A 13,984-nucleotide genomic window follows, 5' to 3' on the forward strand; every position below is an offset into this window, starting at 1 on the left:
TGAAGTAAGAAGGTTTAATTTGACAGGTGTTTGAAGGTCTAACTTCATATTTCGAGGAGAGAAATGACATATTGTTTGTCTTCAGCTGAGTAAATTGGAGCAGATAATGCCCTCCAGCAAAAAGCTTTGAAAGTCATGCACTCGCTGCTGTGGAGGCTCATTTGCCTAGAAGTTGTTCAAATTGCAAAAAAAACAGACAGTGTGTGTATTAACAGACAACTTGTTAACTGCCTCTGGCTTATCTGTATCTTCAAAAGCTTCATCTGATTTCCTCCAATCTGATTTAAAAAGTGAGGTCTAGATATCAATATTAAAAAAAAAAAAATTTACAAATCCTTTTCTAAAGTATAGCGTGTATTGATGATGCTCCATGGCTCCATGATGATTTATTACCTTTTACCTAAATTTCCATGTATTTTCATCATTTATTGTCGCAGAGGCAGACGAGGCACATGGGTCCAAGCCCCTGTATGTGAAGAATGGCCACACGCTGCCTGTAGGGGGCACCAGTGGAAGTGGAAGTCGGGGTATTGAGCCTGTTCGGCCTACAGCTGATTTGCAATTTAGGGTCAATCCGGAGCGCAGGGGTCGTGACCCCTGTGATGCAGATCGACGGGCAATGACTAGCCAGGATGAGGGTTGGAGAGGCGGACGGGCTGCGGTAGATGAGTGGAAGCCGAGTGTGGGCTGGCAGGGAGAGGAAATAAAGCATGGAGGCAGAATCCACACAGACGCAGAGAGAAAGCCCGGTCTGATCAAAGCCCCATCAGAGGACGGCAGAAGAACTCGTCCTGAGGCCGACTGGAAGCCCAGCCTCCCCCGCCACTCATCCGCTGAAGAGGGCAGAGGAAGAAGAGGTGAGGCGGGTCAACTTTCTGTTTCTCTCTCTAGCTCTTTGACTTCCTCTGCTCTGCTCTTGCTCGTCAGTGTTTCCTCTCTTCTCTCTTCTCTCTTCTCTCTTCTCTCTTCTCTCGGCCCTGCTGAAGAGGAGAGCGGCACCGCTCCCTTGGGTCCTGCTCTAGCTAAGATTCTTATTTAGGAACAAGCAGAGGGATAGCTCAGCTTTGTTCTCACTTGTCCTTCTAAATATGCTGCTGTCAGTTCAATTCTTCAGAATGAACACAAGCCACTTGTAGGGGGTAAATTTGCATTTTACCAGGACTGACAATCTGTCATTTCCAAAAGGATAAAAATGTATGCAAATGAGATATTCAAAAAAAAAAACAAAAAAAAAAAACTTGTGGCTATAAAGTAATAAATATTACAGAAAGCTGCTATATTTCTCAGTTGTTTGTTTTTAATCATTTCAGATTCATGGGTCTAAAATTAAGAAATGAATTTGAATGACCTGGTTGTGCCTCAACAAGTACTGGGTAGCTGGTAGCAAGAAGAGGGTAGATTAAAGATTGCTGTTAGTGCCTGATGTACGGATAACATCAATCACTATGTGCTTTTTAAATATAGCAAATAGGTGACTGTAAAGGAGGACAGCTAAAAAAAAAAAAATCAGCAGGATTTTCCAGGTGCTGCAATTTAAGAATATTTTAATTACCCAAAAATTTCTTTCTGCATATGCTGATCCCATTTTTATCATATCTTTTATGTAAACAGAATAAGGATCCAGAGTACACGTCTTAACCAGAGAAAAGAGCGTGTAGAATAGACACGAATTTCCAGGTTGACTCTGTCCATGTTGAAATGTAATGCAGTGGGCATTTTTTACATTTTTGTATTCATGATTATTTGATTTGTACTTTATTTACTTAAAGTTCCTATTTAAGAATGCACCAAGAATAATGAAGAAATCAAATAAAAGCCTGTTTCCTTCTTTTCCCATTTTCATTTCAGAATGAAAAATGAATAAAAACAGCATACACAGACCCAAAAAGAGAAGTGATGCTTTTGTTTCACTGCATATTTCTAAACTGAATTCCCCTCTTCGCTCTTCTGTTGCCTGTGTCGTCTTGTGATAAAATGGCTGTAAATAACCCGGCTTTTAAAACGCCAGCTTTGAAGAATAAAGGGGAATAACGTGGGAGGGGGCGAAATAGAGAGACAGAGAGGTAATTATGGCCGCCTGTTTATCTCCCACGGCGGTCGATGAGCTGATTAAGAAACATACAAATGAGTAGCATGGGAATAATGATACAACTCGTAAGACAGTTCAAATAGCCTGATAAGACAGATAAGAGAAACTCTTAGGTGTGTGTGTGTGTGTGTGTGTGTGGGTTCAATTCTGAGGACTGTTACTTTTATTTAATCATAATCATATAGGAAAATCTTTGTACGACAGTAGTTAACAAGACTACTAGGAATATAGTTGTTTGGGTGTTTGTTTGTTTTTTTTCATGGTGGTTCTTTGTCTATGAAGGTCATCCAGTCATTTTAAATGTCTAGCAGTAATAAGTCTTAACCACTTCTCTGAGGTTCAGCGACTAAAAATGTTTTTTCTTTGTATTCCTCACAGAATCGGACAGCAGTCACTATGTTCCCGACCCCGAGGCTCTGAGGGACACCCTGCGAGAACCGCTGCCCCCGAAGCAGTCCATCATGGCCCCCAAATGGCTGATGAGCTCCACCGCAGAGCCTGGCACTGAAGCCTTGCCCCACACACCCGTCCACAGCCCTGCAACCTCATTCTCCTCCTCCTCTGTCTCCTCCAACTCTCCGTCGTCCTCCGTCTCCAGCGCAGCCACAAAGACCCTGCGGACTGCCTCATCTGCTGGGGCCAGCGTGCCCCTGGCATCCTCCTCCACCCAGTCCTCCACCCAAGGACCAGTGCCATCACAGCCTGCGAGGCAGCCCCCTCTCCCTCCACCCAAACCAGTCAACCGCACCACCAACGCTGCCATGCTGGGTGAGTGCTTACTCGTGCTTCCTGCTTTTCTCACACGACCCCAAAACGCAGATGTTACACGCTTTCATTCTTGTTGTCTAGGAGTGTCAGAATAAGAAACACATTTATCTTTGTCTCGGCATGTTCAAGGTTTTTTTATGTGTCGGAAAGCATTTTAAAAGAGTCTCAAGAACATTTCTTCCTTGGCATCCTTCTCCTCTTGTGCAGCATTAACTCTAATGACTCCAGGCTTGGCAGGCAGCTGTCTGCTGCAGTGTTGCAGTAGTTGTTGTTTTTGTTTGTTTCTATGGTGGATAAGTGTTTTCCTCTGTTATGGGGAATGTTGATCATTTCAGGCCGAGTTTATTATATTAAATAAGTGCTGAGCCTCAAAGTTCCATGTATAACCTGTACATAATTAGTATTTGGTGTCCAACTTGTATAATGCAACTGCTGAAAGTTCGTCACGTGTGCGTGCCTTAGATAATTTTGTGCACTTGTAACAAAGTTGAAACATGCATCGTGTAGCCTCCAGAAAGACGCAAGATTTAAGAGGATCTGAGAATTTAAGCTTCTTAGATCACTAATGCTCTTTGGTGCTAGAACATAGCAAATCAGTTGTTTAGATTTAAATTGTTTTTTGGGTTTTGGTATTGTATTGATTATAGATTATAGACAAGTTTTTTTACTCTTATTCTGAAGCATTCTTATTTGTTTATTCCCAATCATGTATAACACTTCTCACAAGAGACGCCACTGCATATGGAGCTTTGTGAAACAGCCAGACAAATTGTGTATGTGGGTTTTATATTTTCAGTGTTAAGTGGGTTTATTGTCATTTGTCTTATGTAACTCCTATACAGTGAAGTAAAATGTTGATTCTTCAGGACCATAGTGCAACACATAACAATGCTGCAACATGTAAACATGGTGCAACGCGTAACAATGGTACACAGGAAATAAAAAATTACTGTTGTACCTGTACATTTAAAGAACAGGAAAAAAATTGATTAGATCTTTAAATATAATGTGTTGCTGTGCTTTTAATGCATAATGTTGATTTTACGATTGATGCATGCTTTATTTGTCATCTTTGAGAGCATTTAAATGTGGATGGGTCACGTCTACACACTGCCTCCTGCAGGTCAGCTAAAGCATTGCTGCTCATGAGAGATGAGCTGGTCTGTGCTGGACTTGTTTGAGCGTTGGAACCCAGACTTTTCTGTGGTTGCCTGGTTTCTTCATTGCTGTAACTTCATTACAGCAGTATGACCCACTTTCTTAAATTAAGTGTCTTCTTCAGCTAATGTTATCTTGCTTCAGCACATTTTAGGCTACCGCTTACACTTCTCATTAACCTTCACATTGCCAAACTGTACAGTTTCGATGGATGGTTTGGTCATATTTATGTGTGGTGTTTGATACCTCTGGGATGGTTTCTTACCCCTGTCAGCTTCCACCCTTCAAGGGGGTGACCCCTTTCCCCTCTACTGGTCCTGCTGGAAGCGTGAGGCTGACTATGATGTCTACCTGTCCCTGCCCGTGTACTTATGCCGTCGGGCAGGAGGTGGGCGCACAGGTAACAGCAAGGCCATGCCTGGAACCACAGCAATGCTGCCTTTTTATCACGTCCTATCCATCTGCTCTATGTGTGCTGGCGTTGTCTTCTTCACCCTTGCCACCATATGCTCTTAGCTCTGGCTGGGATGCTGGACTAACATGGAGTGGCTAGAGTGCCACATATTGTCTCATGCTCTCACTCTTCCTCTGCTTCCTGTTAAAATGCATGTTTTATAGGACTAGATTTGCAGTAAATGGGCATGCTGTGCCATTAACATGTTTAAATGGCGTTGTGAGAAGTCCTGTTTCCGTAACCTGACCTGTCAGCACCACAGAACTGTGGCCATTTTTTTGGATCATCTGTTCAATTGGCAGAAATGAGATTAGAGAATAGCACATAAATCTAACTGAATGCACCGCATGCTGAAGGACAGCAGATTATTTAGATTAAGCTGAGAATTCAGCAGAAGTTGAAAACATTGTCCCCGGGTTTAAAAGATTTCAAATGTGTGCATGCGGTTACTCCATTAAGCCTAGTTCCTCTGGCTGTGGCTTTCTGTGTGTTTGTCTGTTCTGAGGTCATCTGTACATGGAGCAGCTTCACCTTGTGCTTTACCTGTGGCAGTTCAATGTGCAGTTTGACCTGCCACATGGACATGTACAGTATGTGACAAACACTGGATGTGGTTCATGTTACAGCTTCTGAGCATGTGAAATCAGGATACTATGCAGTTTTAGTGCTTTACATGTGTATTCTTCTGAAATATGCTTTGTGGTTGATGTTATGATCAAAAATACAAGGCCTTGTAACGACTGGAGATGTCAGATTTTAATGTTGCACTAACCTTGATTTTGTATAAATATGTTATTCTGATATAAATGAGTGGTAAAATTAGTTGTAAAAACTGTCATTGATCATGACTCATAATCCTCTGTCTTCTCCAGCTGAACTCACACAGGTTGTAGGAAGTGTCAACCCAGCTCCAGCTAAGCCGTCGCCGCCTATGCCCCCCAAGAGAACCACGCCGGTCACAAAGCGCCACACTGAGAACTCCGCCCTTCCCATCTCCTCCCTGCCCTCTATACTCTCTCTTGAGGACAGGGCAAACATCCCAGGAGGGTTCCCACTGCCCCCGCCTCCACCGTCCCCACCTCTCCCCACACACATCCCACCCTCCCCTCCTCGAGGACACCCCCACCAGCTCCTCCACCAACACTCCTACCCTCATCCTCTCCCCGATCCACTGCCTGTCCATTTTGACCCTCCTAGTCCGCAGGAAGAGCTGCCTACACGTCAAGCCCCAGTGCCCCTGCACATCATGATCCAGCGGGCACTGATCAGCCCCGGAGCTGCCCTCCCTCACCTGGACGCCTCCCACCGTGCCCACTCACTGCTGTTCGAAACCCCTCCAGAATACCAAGGATCTCGCCCGCTGCCGGTCACCATCCAGCCTTTAAAAATGTGTGTACCCAACACCAGCAGTGTTTCAATCCCAGCATTTCTCAATCAGTGTACAGAGACGAGTAGCTTGTGTCAGTTAGAGAAACAATCATTGTATGGATAATGTAACATATAACAGGGCATGCTGATTTAGGAAAATAATTAACAACATGGTAGTGGGATGCAAACTGACACGAAGTTGATTGTTTTCCTGTAACGGTACATTGTGAAGTGTTTTATTCCTCTTATACCATAGCAGTTTGCCAGCTCTAAATTTTTTATTTATTAACAAATGACAATTTTTTTGATTAGTTATATTTAATGTTTGTTCATTTTATTCCTTACATTATTGCAGCTATAAACACCAGCCTTTTTTTTCTCTCTCTCTTGAAGTTGATAAGACAAAAAAAAAACTTGTCAGGTTATCTGTCTGACACTGGAGACTCCTTCTAAAAAATGTTGTTAAGCCAAACTACTGTACAAGCTGTAATTATACAAGCAAACAGAATTGAGTAATTCAGCAGCACTGGTATAATTTGAATAATGCATGGTGAAATTATAAATGTCTTGATGGAAGTTTTAAAAAACTGTAGCTACATATGAGGATAGAACTGATGACTATTTGATGACTGTTTTAAAATATAATTCATTCACATATATTTATTCCCATATCCTTTCCCCCCCACCTCTCAGGGCTGAAGATGACTACTCTGATGAAGAAGAGGAGGAGGAAGAAGAGGAAGAAGATGAAGAAGAGGAGGAGGAGGAGGAGGAGGATGAAGATGAGCCACCTCCTGAACACCTCCCTCCCCCTCAAACTCAGCCAGAGCTGGAGCCTCGCAGCCGCAGGTGCCTAGTGGGTGATGTGAACATCCGAATCATGCCAGAGGGATCAGACAGCAGTGAGGAAGAGGAAAGAGAGGAAGATCAGCAGGCTGATGAGAGTGATTCAGACGGCCCTGTGCTTTACAAAGAGGAGGAATCAGATGAAGAGGAAGACAGCCCACCTAGTATGTGAACCGAGCCTTGTGTATTTACACTGCAGATAGATTGTGTGTCTTATTTTTGTACATACTGTATACATACATCCATGGAATAGAGAAACTGTCGTGGTCTGTTTTTAACTGTGTGCATGTGTATGTGCATGCACAGGTAGTCTGGCCAGCAGGGTGAAGAGGAAGGACACTTTGGCTCTGAAGCTGAGCAGTCGGCCCTCAGCCCCAGACAGACAGGCTCCTGAGAGGCCGACCAGAATGGAGTACACAGGTCTGTCATGGCAGAGCAAAGAGCAGTGGGAGGCCATCCGCACACAGATTGGCACAGCACTTACACGGTACTGGTCTTCATGCTGTCTCTTTAACACACACACACACACACGCATTAATAACTAACTGTGAGTGTTGAGGATCTAAATGCAGGGTTTCTCCCGGATACTACAGGGTGGCAGGTTTAATTCATTTATACACAAACTGACAAAGAGAATAAATGTCTCCTAAATAAAAGGTAATGTGTCTGTTTGTCTAAAGACGACTGAGCCAGAGGCCCACTGCTGAGGAACTGGAACAGAGGAACATTCTACAGCGTAAGCAATTTCCTTATTTCCTGCTATTGCCAGCCTGATGCTCTGTGCTCTCTCTCTACAGCCTCCCTTTCTTAAAAACATGTACCACACACATAAAAAAAAAAACATACATGCAGAAGATTCTTCGTCTGCAATGCAATCCTGCTCTGCTCCCCATTTGTACTATTTGCACTGAAACATAGTCATGCTGCAGAGCAAGTAGGATTGGATCAACAGCAGCACTTCGGCTAACAAGCGTCCTTAAATGTGCTGTGTAAATAATGATGGCTTGAAAAAAATACACGATTCTTGTGGAGAATTTGCTTAGAATTATTTTTGTGATCTTTTTTCAATCTCCTTCTTCAGCCAAAAATGAAGCTGATCGACAGGCAGAAGTTCGGGAGATCAAACGCAGACTCACCAGAAAGGTAAAATTCATATACAGATGTTTAGTTTTAAAAATATGTGCTTCATTATTTATTCCTACTTACAAGTTGATAGAATTATTCAAAAAGCATTACCTGAATTTTTAGTACCTGTAAGCCACAGCACTTCATTTAACCTTAAACACAATGAGGAATATGGAAGAAATATAGCACAATATGGCATGCTGTTACAGAAAAATATTCAAAGAGTTGATTATTTTCCTATAATAACAGCGTACCTGAAAGTGTTTTATTCCTCTTATACCACAGCAATTTGCCAATGATCATTTTTTATGTTAACGTAAGTCACACCGTACCTTTTTATATCCAATAATTAATGTTCGATAATAAGTCAGTTCCTGTCATCACTTACATTCTAACATATATAAACAGTTGTTCCCTCACCACTCCCGCTTTATTTTCTCTCATTAAATAAAAATGCAACCTGTCATATTACTGACAAACTGCCGAGTACAAACTCCTCTGTCCTGAAGTCTGTCCAATGGCAGAAAACCTGAAGAAACAGCTTTACATAAATGTCTCCTTCCATAAATAAACATCCTCTTTAGACAAAGCTAAACCATAGCAATGTTAGAATGAGTACATTAATATAAACTTGTGATTGTCCTTGCAGCTGGCACGGTTTTTAAAGCTGTGCTGTTATAGAAAATTAATCAAGACGTGTAATCAGAATCGAGACGTTAGCTGTGCTGTGGTATAACGTGTCATTATCGCACTTTGTTAAACATCTGTAATCTTGAGCCTCTTTCTTACTTACTTACCAGAATATTGTTATATTTTTCACTTCATACCTTTTATTATTTTATCATTCACACACAAAAACAGCAAGGAAGAGCTCAGCACACAGTTTTTCCCCCTTCAGGCACCTCACATGGTGGTGCTACATATTTCCCAGTAGTGTATTGGCCTCCGTTCACAAACGATCCCTCCAAATATTTACCCAGCAACTGTACTAGGTCTCATCCCAGTAAATTCTTGCATCACAGTCACATACCCCAGTTTTCCATCCTAACCTTTTATTTATTCACTTTCTGTTTGATTGTTGTTGAATATCCGGCATAGCAGGAGCCCTTGTGTTTTCAGAAAGTGAAATTCTTGTTGTCTCTTCTTTAGCTAAGTCAGAGGCCAACAGTTGCTGAGTTACAGGCCAGAAAGATCCTGCGCTTCCACGAGTACGTGGAGGTCACACACGCTCAAGACTACGACCGTCGTGCTGACAAACCATGGACCAAACTCACACCTGCAGACAAGGTAAAGCCACAAGCTATTTGCTGCTTCAGCGGTTTACTTTACCACCACTGTGTGTCTCTGTTTCCCTGGTTAACCTCATTGCTCTTGTCTAGGCTGCGATCCGAAAGGAACTCAATGAGTTCAAAAGCTCTGAGATGGAAGTACATGAAGAAAGTAGAATTTATACAAGGTAAGCAATACACAAGATAGTATCATTTTTGTTACCTAGTTACACTATGGTTTTCAAATATTTCTTCTGATTATCTTTTTCTAGGTTTCACCGTCCATAACATCTTCCACTGACTGGAAAGTGAAGCACTTGCGCAGTGGTGGCAGGGAGAGAAACTGTGTGTGTGTGTGTGTGTGTGTGTGTGTGTGTGTGTGTGTGTGTGTGTGTGTGTGTGTGTGTGTGTGTGTGTGTGTGTGTGTGGTAAAGGAGCTTCAGGGTGTTTGTGCTCCCTGACAAACTGCCCTTCAGTGAATGTACTGTACAGATACCTGGAACAAATAGAGACCTTTTCCTCAGTCATCTGCCCTTGTGTAAATATGACAGATGGGAGGGCTGAGAACTGAACAATTCAGTATTTCTCCCTGATGTTGGAGGGAGACAGACATGTGCCATCCAGAGCACTAATGAAGGAGCCTCAGAAATGGATGTACAGTGTGTGTGTGCCATCAGGAGAACATCTCTCAGGAACCGAGATCCCCTTTAGCAGCATGGCTCTGCCCTCACAAGGGGAAAGGAAGGTCAAGAGTGACCATTATACTTACATATTCAGTTTCTTTCCTTTTAGGGAAATGTATAAACCATAACGAATAATAATAGTATTAAGAGATGATGATAATAAAATAATTGTTAGATTCTGATGGTGGACTGAGCAGAGTTGTGTACAGATGGACTTTGCATGGACAAACAGGAATATTTGTGTATGTGTGTATAGTGTTGTAATTTTCTCTTAGGCTGAACCTTTTAAATTTAATCATTAGAAACTGTAAAGCACAAGGATTTATGCTGCATTGTGACATTTGTGTGAAATGGCCAGGTTTATTTATGCCTCTCTTGCTTACATTTGCCCTTCCTTTGCAGCTTATTATTATTAGAAAAGAGGAAGGGGGAAGAATGGCCTTTTCTTTATTTTGGAGTGTTTTAGTCTTTGAACATTTCACGTCATGATTTTAATCTAAAAACGTATAACTACGATATTTTTTATGTTTTAATCCCTTCTTACCACATGGGGCTGAATCATTTCAATTAAAGTACAATATCAAAATCATATTTCTGAAAGTTAGGACTGCATATTTGTCTGAATAAGAATAAATTATAATTATTTAGACTTTTGAATTGAAACTGAAGCCAGAGTGAACAGGCCAAGTACTGATACAGCACTATGAATAAAGTTGTTGGGATTTTTTTTTATAGTGTAATGATTGCCAGGGGAAATATTTCAACTCGAATATTTGTTTTCTCCTTTTCTTCTTCCTTTTAAATGTCTATGGCCAGTAGAATAATATAACTTGCTCTGCTGTACAGATCAGTTATTTAGATTAAACTAACTGTTGTGTATATCTTGCCTTCCTTTATTTGGAATTGTATTTTAAATATTATAAAAGTAATATAGGTTGCTATTTTTTTAAGCACAAAATATTAGTGTTTTATCCAATGCTTCGAAGCTTTTTGTTTTGGTTTTTAATTTGATTGTGCGAACATTTAGGAACTGACAGTATTTTGTTTAGATGTTGCCTATAAATATAAATTAAATGCTTACAAATAGTTTCTGGTCTAATTTCAGTTTTTCCTCAGCAAAAATGTCAGAGAATTTGTGAACACACACCTCAGCTGTGGTGCAATGGGTCTGTGTGGGTTTTCTCCAGGTTCTCTGGTCTCCTCCCATCTCCCAAAAACATAACATTAGATTGATTGGTGTGTGTGTGTGTGTGTGTGTGTGTGTGTGTGCGCGCAATGGACTGGTGTCTCATCCAGGGTTTATTCCAGAGTCACTCCCTGAACCTGACCTGGATAAAGCAGTTACTAAAGATAAATGAATGATATGAGAATTACATTGTTTATTAAGGGTCATTTTCAGTTATTGAAATTTTATTGTCAGTGGAGTGAACTGTCAAGTGTGTAAGGGAACAAAGGACTTCTTCAAACATCTTTTATTACAATAACAGTAACAGTAGGCACGTGTGAAAAGCACCTCGGATTCTGCAGAGTCACACTGAACCCAGAGCTTCTAATACCTTTACAATATAAACATCTTGGACAGGAATTATCACCCATCTGCAAACATTTGTTATCCTTTTGACTGAGATGGTCCCTTTTAATCTACTCCTACTCCCATCCTATGATTTGATCAACTCCCTGATTTGATTAACTTCCTGTTGTGAGTGTGAAAGTGAGGCCAGACTATTCTTTGTAGCTATAATGACTGGGATATTTGCGGTAACAGCTTATCAGCCTCAAGGCGTGGGAGAGGGGAAACTGAGGTGTTTGGGTTGAGATCACACCTGATCCAAACCCATATGTCCAGCAGTCTGTAATTCCTTAATGATGTATCAGGAGAAATCCCACCTCCTGTTAGTGTTTGAGGTGCAAGGTGGGATTTTTGTGCTGCTATTATTGGATGCTTTCGCATGATCATACTGAAGAATCAGACCCAGTTCACTCAGTTTTACTACAGAAGTGTCATGGCGCTACAGCGGGCAGCGTTGCCACGTCACGGCTCCAAGGTCCCAGGTTTGATCCTAAGCTCGGGTTTTCGACAGTCCATTTCACATGTTCTGCTCATATCTGCATGGGTTTTCTCTGGGTTCTTGGGTTTTCTCCTTCCATCCAAAACTACTGGAATGATGGCCAATTGCCCCTAGGTGTGAATGAGTGTGTGAATATATTTGCATGGTGCCCTTAATGAATGAATAATCCAGTCCAGTTCTTATCCATTTAAAGTGGAGCAGACATGGTATCCGAGGACGTATTAATTCTGTAAGTATTATCCACCATATCTATATATATATATATATATATATATATATATATATATATATATATAGAAGGAGTCTCTTTCTCCAGATCAGTGGAGACAATACACCATTATATTATACTCTGTGGATAATCTGTGGATTCTCTATGGATAATACAGTCAATAGTAGTAATACTAATAGTTTGGCATTGTATAGTCTCTGGTTTAAAAAAAAAATAGAAAGGAGTTGACTAGCGTGTCAAACATCAGCCCAGTACTAAATCCATGCACATTGCTATACATTAATCTACAGGTTCCCAACCCTGATAGTGAAGTACTCCCTGCCCTGCACAGTGTAATGTTTTCCCTGCACTAACTAACTCATCCACTGATTAACTCATCTGCTGATTAGTTGAATTCGGTATGTAGGATGCAGGGAAAACACTAAAATGTGCAGGACAGTGGATACACGAGGACCAGGGTTCAAGGTTCACGGTTCTTTATTTGTCACAGACATATTACATACATGTGCTGTATTAATGTAGTGAATTAATGTTTTTCCTTAGTGCCTCAACCCCCAGTGCAACAGTGATACATAATAAAACAGTAAAAAAATATAATAAAAGCAGAATAAAATTAATAAAATAGAAAAATAAAATAGAATAGAATCTAGTAGACATTATATGTAAAAATATGTTTAGCAGCTTTTGGAGGAATGTAGTGTGTAATAAAATGCTCACAGTGCAAGAGTTTTTGTTTGTCCATAGTGCAGCTGTTTGTGTCTGTGTGTGTGTGTGTGTGTGTGTGTGTGTGTGTGTGTGTGTGTGTGTGTGTGTGTGAGGTAGAGTAATATGCAGACTTCTCAAGTGTCTTCATTCAGTAGCCGGATTGCCTGAAGGTAGAAACTCCTCCTGAGTCTCTCCGTGTTGGTCCTCAGGATCCGGTAGCACTTCCCTGATGGGAGCACTGAGAAGATTGGGAGCTTCTGCATATCATGATATACTGCGAAATGTGCAAAATAATTAAAGCACAACATTAAAGCGGTATTAAAAATGTCTGATGGCAATGAACATACCAAATCACAGAAACACCCCTGCTGATAAATCCAGCTTAGTCTGACCAGCTACCAGAACAGACTGGTAGACCATCTTCGCCAGCTGATCAGTGCTGGTAATTACTGCTACTAATGCAAATAAATTGTAGATTTAAAAGTTATTCTTAAGGAAATAACACAATATTAAGGCAATTAAAGTATCTCAAACATTTAGTGATTAATTTAGTAATAAGGAAAGTGGAAAATAATATATCAGCTGGCAGTTTGACAGCTCGAACCGTGTTCTGGGAGCTGGGAGCTGGTCAGACCAAGCTGGACGTTTAACAGGAGCAACATAATACATTCATATGATATAAACAGTTTGCTGTAGATATATTAACTTCTTATTTCTTTTGAAACACCATTTCACGTCACAGTTCACACCATTTTAAACATAACTACAATGTAATAGACATGTAATTGCCTATGTATTTACTGCTTACAATTAAAATAAATAATTAATTAAAAAATAATAAAAAATAATTATATTTCCCCCCTTCCTCTTTTCTAATAATAATAAGCTGCAAAGGAAGGGCAAATGTAAGCAAGAGAGGCATAAATAAACCTGGCCATTTCACACAAATGTCACAATGCAGCATAAATCCTTGTGCTTTACAGTTTCTAATGATTAAATTTAAAAGGTTCAGCCTAAGAGAAAATTACAACACTATACACACATACACAAATATTCCTGTTTGTCCATGCAAAGTCCATCTGTACACAACTCTGCTCAGTCCACCATCAGAATCTAACAATTATTTTATTATCATCATCTCTTAATACTATTATTCGTTATGGTTTATACATTTCCCTAAAAGGAAAGAAACTGAATATGTAAGTATAATGGTCACTCTTGA

The 13,984-nt window shown here is 40.7% G+C and overlaps 1 protein-coding gene across 7 annotated transcripts in view; it reads left to right on the plus strand.

The window, feature by feature from the left end:
* The window catches only part of phactr4b (phosphatase and actin regulator 4b), a 32,661-nt gene extending 21,815 nt beyond the window's left edge, over nt 1-10,846 (plus strand). For 6 of the 7 annotated variants that reach the window (XM_034305774.2, XM_026913959.3, XM_026913957.3 and 3 more), the window contains 11 exons: nt 438-857; nt 2,468-2,857; nt 4,290-4,415; nt 5,342-5,858; nt 6,531-6,847; nt 6,990-7,170; nt 7,364-7,419; nt 7,765-7,826; nt 8,958-9,095; nt 9,188-9,264; nt 9,349-10,846. In XM_034305774.2, coding sequence (XP_034161665.1) covers nt 438-857; nt 2,468-2,857; nt 4,290-4,415; nt 5,342-5,858; nt 6,531-6,847; nt 6,990-7,170; nt 7,364-7,419; nt 7,765-7,826; nt 8,958-9,095; nt 9,188-9,264; nt 9,349-9,364 — 2,300 coding nt within the window. In that variant the 3' untranslated portion in view covers nt 9,365-10,846. The remainder of the gene's footprint in view (nt 1-437; nt 858-2,467; nt 2,858-4,289; nt 4,416-5,341; nt 5,859-6,530; nt 6,848-6,989; nt 7,171-7,363; nt 7,420-7,764; nt 7,827-8,957; nt 9,096-9,187; nt 9,265-9,348) is intronic. The other variant, XM_026913961.3, reaches the window with a different exon arrangement.
* Nucleotides 10,847-13,984: the final 3,138 nt, after the last annotated feature.

Source organism: Pangasianodon hypophthalmus, chromosome 1 (assembly GCF_027358585.1).
Source record: "Pangasianodon hypophthalmus isolate fPanHyp1 chromosome 1, fPanHyp1.pri, whole genome shotgun sequence".
Lineage (NCBI taxonomy): Eukaryota > Metazoa > Chordata > Actinopteri > Siluriformes > Pangasiidae > Pangasianodon > Pangasianodon hypophthalmus.